Source organism: Nicotiana tabacum, chromosome 8 (genome assembly GCF_000715075.1).
Source record: "Nicotiana tabacum cultivar K326 chromosome 8, ASM71507v2, whole genome shotgun sequence".
NCBI classification, from domain to species: domain Eukaryota; kingdom Viridiplantae; phylum Streptophyta; class Magnoliopsida; order Solanales; family Solanaceae; genus Nicotiana; species Nicotiana tabacum.
In genome coordinates this window covers 67,328,851-67,335,786 of record NC_134087.1, presented here as the reverse complement: position 1 = coordinate 67,335,786, position 6,936 = coordinate 67,328,851, and the positions used below count along the sequence as shown (strand labels likewise).

At 36.0% G+C, this 6,936-nt stretch overlaps 1 protein-coding gene across 1 annotated transcript; it reads right to left on the bottom strand.

Annotated features, from left to right (window-relative positions):
- Nucleotides 1–578: 578 nt before the first annotated feature.
- On the bottom strand, nucleotides 579–5,896 carry LOC107786429 (protein LIKE EARLY STARVATION, chloroplastic-like). The gene is made up of 4 exons (XM_016607899.2): nucleotides 5,162–5,896; nucleotides 2,683–3,323; nucleotides 1,820–2,010; nucleotides 579–1,238 (listed from the first exon to the last, which is right to left on the bottom strand). Exons 1-4 carry the CDS (start codon nucleotides 5,676–5,678, stop codon nucleotides 863–865), a joined length of 1,725 nt encoding a protein of 574 aa, XP_016463385.1. The 5' UTR covers nucleotides 5,679–5,896; the 3' UTR covers nucleotides 579–862.
- Nucleotides 5,897–6,936: the final 1,040 nt, after the last annotated feature.

Genomic DNA, 6,936 nt, shown 5'->3' with positions numbered 1-6,936 from the left:
TTATGTATATCGTTGGTGGTGAACGTACTAAAACCATCACTCTTGTAAACTCTTACTAAAGATATAAGAGAATCCTCGTGACCCAAGGAAATTGAACGTAGGTACCACACCAGTACTGAACCAGTAAAAAAATTATTGTGCCTCCTTTATTTTTTTTGTATGCTCAGTTTATTTCTGCTGCGATCAATCATTGTATAAAGTCCAGTCGACTAATTACCTACATAGTCAACTAAGGTTTTTAAATTGGTTACAATTCACCCCTTTGTGCTTTCACTTATAAGTGAAAATCTTACAAATGAACTGATTTAAGATAGTACCACTTCTATTGCATCACAATGCGTTACATTACACTGCCAATCTTCATAGAAATAAATTTAAAGGGATGCAACATGTAAAACTGAGTTAAGTTCAAATGAAAGACGATAAGAGAAATTACTGAGAAGAGGAGGAAAAAACGAATTAAAAATGTAAATCCAATAGGAAAGGTTCTTTCTTCATTTTGCTTTCTTGCCTCATTCATTTTACCAAAATTAATCTTTTCCAATTCTTCCTCTTCTATATCATGTCTTCCTCCAGCACATTGAAAAAGTTACAGTTTACTATCATAAGCCTCAAGACACACAGGAGGAAATTCCATACGGTATTATGCCTTTCTGAGCAAATATTGTAGCAATATAGGCAACTTCTTTGTTTAAAATATGCTCCTACTACTTATCTTACAAGAATTGAACTAACATCAGAAACACGTACACTTCTACACTCTTTTCATAATAGCCTGATATGCTGAACGAACAACATATAATATGTTCTGTATCTACGTTGATCCCTGGTCGATAGTATCAAAAGCACAAAAAACTACTCCTCACGGCCATTCAGAAGGTCTCTTGACTTCACGGAGTTGGACTGAGTTCTCAAAGCAATGGTAGAAACCATAATGAGGGAATCTCTCATACCATGTTTCTTCATTTATATGGGTGTCCCAATGCTCCCCACTGCTGCTCTTTCCATACTTGTGCACCCATCCTGAACCATTGTGCCCCTCTCCCCAAGTGCGATTCCAACGCTCTCCATTTTTGCCTGCCCACCATGTCTCCCCTTGCTTGACGCCATGTGCGTTTAGATCAAAGTGCTCGTCCCATTTATCACCCCATTTAGCCCAGCCATCTCCCTCAAAGCGCTCAGCCCATTTATCAGTATATTTTGTGCTACCGCCTTTCCCGTCATACTTCTCTCCCCACCTGCCAAATGGATTTGCACCATACATGGTAAGGAATTACTATAACATGAAGGGGACAATCTGATAAGCAGAAAGCAGCTGCACCATTGAATAGAAAGCATCACAAAGTTCTTAAAGTTAGCAATAAATGCATGCTCTTCTTCAGCTTCTCTCACGGCCTATGATCAAGTATACAAGTTTAAAAGTAGACAGCATTCAGGAAATGTTAATAAAGTATACAAGTCTATTCAAAATTGAGGGCTTCAAACATCTTAAACTTAGATCTATAATGTTCATATCGATATGGTTTGTCTGAGAAAACATAAAAACCTTGAAAATAGAGCCTTCCAAACTTTATAGAAGAATATGATACCCTCTGAATATGGAACAATCAGAAGATTTGGTTGTTCAAGAACAACAAAAGATGCTAGAGATATGCTTTCAAGTACCAAAAGTAGGAATAAATGAAACTCGCTACAAGTCCAAGAAGAAGGAAAAGGTAACTAGAGTGGTTTTCCAGATGTTAAACTCAATGATAGTTACCTGAGTGCACATGTGAGCTAAGATCTTAAGTTGAAAAATAGAATACACATATCTTCATACCTTTCATGCCAAACATGAGCATGACCGGCTTCAAGGGGTGTGTTTGGATCAATGCTGCACCACTTATGAGCCCATTTCTCTGCTTGGCCGCCAGCACCATAGTGTTCCCACCATTTCTCCTGCCACTCCTCACCTTTCTTATTCATTCCCCACTTATCTGCAGTTTTCTCCATGTGGACAAGCCCACCACTCTGCACAGAGCCACAATAAAGAGAAAATAAGATAAGATACACAGCGTCAAAAGTATTTCCATAGTTTCTCAAATCCCATCCTTCCAAGTTACAACCTATCTTCACCGGATATACAGAATCACTGTGCTTTTTCATTTAAATTCTTAATAATGGAAATTTCAAACAGAGATAGAGGACAGAAAACAAGGAGAGAAAAAATAGGAGCACAAAGTTCTTATACAATGTTCGGTTCAACAGCACTAGTTACCCAGAGGGGGAGGAACGTGTATGATGATGACCATAACCTCCTATGATTCCCGGACCAAAATAGCTAAGTTCACCTCATCATGCCACATGAAATGTTTCTAGTGCCTAATTTGTGTAGCTTCATTGAGAAGAAACCAGACGTTACTTAGACAATAGGTATTGATAGATTTGAACCAAAAGCATCTAAGAAGTTTTAAGAAAGAAGTTATGGTTTTATGGACAAGAAATTTTATGTTGTCCTCTAACTCTTCACAGCAAGTTTCCTCTTATATCCTCCCCCTCCCCTTTCTCTTTTCATCTTCCTTGTTTTCACTTTTGTCTGGGAATAGAAAGCAGTCTTGCAGTTAGACTCATCAATTGTAAACCAATAGCTAGCACAAAAGAGAACTTATCAGCATCACTATGAGCAAGCACGTGAAGTCTGACCTGCCACATCGATTCTTTCCAGAACTCATGCCATACATTCCCAGCAGCATCTCGTCCTGACTTCTCCGAACCTAGTTCCTTATGACCAAATTCATCAGCAGCTTCCCAATACTTGTCTTCCCATTCAACAGTTTTATCAGCACTAACGCCCCTGGTTAGCGTCCACTTGCAGACCACCCCATCAGGTCTTTGTTCAGTCCCCGTCTCCTTCCACCATCTTGATCCGTCTGGATTGATTCCCTGGGATAATACCTCGTTTTCCTGGCTAAGAGCATAAGCTGCTTCTGCTGCATTTGCGGAGAACAGAATGCCAAGTTCACGTTCCTCCTCCTGGTGAGGTATCTCAGGTGTTGAGCTGGAAGCATCCAAATTTTCAACCTCTAAATGTGATTGAAGCGGTGGAAGGGGAGCACTATGTTTGCTATCAACCATAGCACTCTGAAATGGGATAGATAGAAAATCTGGAGATCGTTCTTTCTCTATCACAGTGTTTAGTGGGTCTGGAGACAGAGACCCATCTGATTTCATTTGAATGTCATCAGAAGAACTATCTGAAGGAGGTGTCCAGGACCAGAAGCTTGGACCTGGTGTTCCCATAATTGTTCCTGATTTAGGCACAATGGAGATGACATTCTGCGATCCTGATCAAGTACAAATATTATATAACTGAGTCACAATGTAATAGCACTGGAGTAAAAGATTGGAACAAGTAATATCACATTTCTCTGTGAAGTATGAGCAATGAAGTAATATCATATTTCCTAAAATTGTGAAGTACGACACCACCACACATAAGAAAACATTACGGCATAAACTGTATAATAAAATCTTGGAGAGCGAGGAATCTCATAACAGGGTTGTAATAGCAAAGTGTGTAGCAAATGAGAACAGGGATTCTCTTTGAACACATTAAAGGCCATAATTCTTGAAAAGAAAAAGGTGTTGTTTTCGTTCAGCATTGGGAAGGGAGAAAATAAGGTAAAGGGTAGTAGAAGCAGAAAGGATTCTTTTATTTCATTTTATTTGTCAGTTAAAAATAGCTTTTAAATTTACAAGAATGAGGGACAAAAACTTCGGCATTAAAAGTAGAAAAGCTTAAGCACAGTTACATAGAACCAAAAGTTTCTTGAATCATTTCAGCACTGAAACATCATCAGTATCGTTGTTGGATATCCAACCAACAGAACATAGCAATATGAGTCAAAAGAAGAAATGACAACTCCACCTATTGAGGAAAAAACTATCAATTTCTAAATACAAACTTCATGAATGCAACGGAATGCGAGAAATTAATACAACATCAAATGTGAATTTGAAAATTAGAACGGACATTAAAACATCAAGTAAGCATGTACAAAAATGACTCCTCAGAGGAACTATTTTGAATGCATAATCAACTGCCTTGCAACCAATCCAAGGTTAAGATAATCTATGCAACTAATAAATAGACGTCCGAGAATGGAAGAGGAAACTTCCTCCACTCTTAGAAAGAGAAATATATTTCTTAACAGGAAATGCGAAAAGCATCAAGTATCTGGTAAGAGCATGTCATAAAGCCATTTGTTTTAAACTTCTTTTCTCTTACACACACTTAAGTAGTCCCCAGAGCCTTTACTCACAAGCTCTCAAGAAAAGGCAAAACTTCATTGCCGCTTCCTACTTTGCAGATAAACATGTTTTTTCTACTATTGGATCAAGTGCCGTAAATCACAAGTTGACATTCTATCTCACAGCAATTATAGATCAAGGGCATAATAAAAGGAATGTTAATATTGCTAACAAATAAAAAAGTCAGAAATTTCTAAATTTCAAAAGAGGATATCTATGATCGCTTTTTGATTGTGAACATAAAAGAAAAGGCCATTTTAAAAAGAGATCAAGAAAAAGTAAAAGAATATGAAGCAGAATTATTTTGAAATGGAAATTCTGCCTCGTGTCTTTATTTATTTGACATAAAATAAATTCGGAAAAATCAGTAAAACCTATAGCAGATATATCATAGCTTTCCAAAAAGAAATTGAGAATGCGAAAGGTTATGGACAACTATCCTAGTGATCTTTGTATACTCTGAGTGCTCATTATAGAATACATAGTACTGAATGGGTGAAAGAAGCTCTAACACGAGTTTATATCCTAATTTAATGCCATAAGCCTAAGTCAACGAAGAAACAATATGTTTTCTTGAATCAGGGTGAATACACACTTTTAGTTCTAGCAAACTGTTTAAATCACATCGAAAGACTCATAGACAATATGTATGCATATTGTTAAAGATTTTCTCTAATTTCTATATACATATAAAGTCTAAGCCGAGAGAGCGTGTGTACGTGCACCCATTACTCATATGTTGGCATCTGCTACTAACAAGAAGTTAAGAATTTTTGTATAGGCATGTACATGTGGCAAGGAGTAAAATATAGTATATCAAAGAAAGCTGTGAATAGGAAAAATAAAAGATAATGAACGAACCAAATTTTACCTTGTTGTTGATTTTCCTCAGCTCCACCACCATTAGCTTTCAATTCACCCGAAATGCTATCCTTCTGGGGCACAGGATTCTCCTGAAGCAATGCCCTAGCAGCAGCAATGGCAGCAGCAGCACGATCAATCACCTGCATTCTTTGAATTCTATCTCTTTCCTCAGGTGAAACTTCAAGAATCTTGTTGAATTCATTGCTCTTCTTCTCCAACACCTCTGGGTTTTCTTCCTTCACTTCTTCTTCAACATCAGCAGCAGTGTTCTCAGCTATTTTTTGAAACTCAATTGACTTCCTCTCACGATCCACTGCTTTCTTCCACATATCCAAATATGAGTCTTTGCCATCATCTGACACCTTGATTCTTGAACTCTTCCTTCTTCTTTGGTTTAATTTCCAATGGCTTTGTAAGTTTTCGGTGGAAATGGTAAATGGGTATTCTAGCTTGGGTTCATTGGGAGGCGGAATGGAGGCGCGTGCGACGGCGCGTGAGTATGTTGTGGGGAAATGGGTCGCCATTGGAGAGTGTCAAGCTCCGTAAGCAGAGCAAAGAGCGGTGGATATTTTTGAATGTGATGAGAAGTATTTTATTATTGAAGTGGTTTTCGGGATTTTCAACTATTTATAGCTTTCTTTTATTATTCGTTTTGGAAAGATTAAAAAAAGTTTTCTTGAAATTGAAGGAAGGTTGTGATGCTGTCTCCTTTTGCTTGGTAATGTGTAAAGGGTGGTGCCACATTTACAGTGGCGTACGTAAAATGTAATATATATGAGTTTGGTTAAATTCTTTAATTTCAACTCAAATTATGTATATGGTACAAATTGCAAAATATGCATAGAATTTAAATTTCGAAACCAGTTACTCCCTCAGTTTAATTTACTTGTCCACAATAAATTTTGTACTCAATAATAAATGAAGTACCCATATTACCATTTATACCCATAGTAATGATAGCATTTCAAAAAGTCTTGAAAAAAAATTTGGGGAACTACTCCCTCCGCTTTACTTTTACTTGTCCACTTTGAATTTTTCACGCCCCTTAAGAAATAATAATTGTGGTATATATTTTACCATATAACCCTTAATAATAATAACATTTCAAAAGTCTTGAGAAATAATTTTGAAAATGAGTAATTAATGATTGGGGTAAAACAGGAAAAAAGAATTGTCTTTCTCTTGATTTAGTATAGTGGACAAGTAAAAATAAAACTGTATTTTTAGCATAGTGGACAAGTAAAGTGAATAGAGGGAGTAGTAGTTAAGAGTAAAACAGAAAATTTTTATTGTCTTTCTCTTAATTTACTAAAGTGAATAAGTAAAAGTGAAAAGATAATTTTAGCATAGTAAACAAGTAAAAGTGAACGAAGGGAATAATAATATTTAAAATTACTTTTTTAAAATTTTAAACTCATAAAGTTTAAATTCTTAATCGGTACAAGAAATACAAAGCAAAAAGAAAGATTCAAATCACCTTGGACAGATGTGGCTTGCATTAAATGGTTGCATATCATTTGATAAGGTTTAGAACTTCTTTTCTTTTCTTTTTGGGTTTTATATCTTTCATACACTCAAAATTAGGCACTGATTCAGTTCAAATGGTTTTGTGGTTGATTATTTATTTATTTTTAGTTTTATGACCCATCTTATATATAGAGAGAGATTTGTTTTTACACATAAAAAATTTATCTTTTACACATAAGAGATCTAAAAAAATACTTTCTTAATTGGAAAAATTACATGACACATCAAATATTTATATTGTATTTAACATTTAAC

What these genes read in the sequence shown, in the direction of transcription:
- LOC107786429 (XM_016607899.2), bottom strand. Translation starts at nt 5,678, where the DNA reads ATGGCGACCCATTTCCCCACAACATACTCACGCGCCGTCGCACGCGCC. An exon ending in GGAAAGAATCGATGTGGCAG is followed by an intron (nt 2,011 to 2,682) that starts GTCAGACTTCAC and finishes GGCTCTGTGCAG; the next exon opens with AGTGGTGGGCTTGTCCACAT. An exon ending in GCTCATGTTTGGCATGAAAG is followed by an intron (nt 1,239 to 1,819) that starts GTATGAAGATAT and finishes TCCATTTGGCAG; the next exon opens with GTGGGGAGAGAAGTATGACG.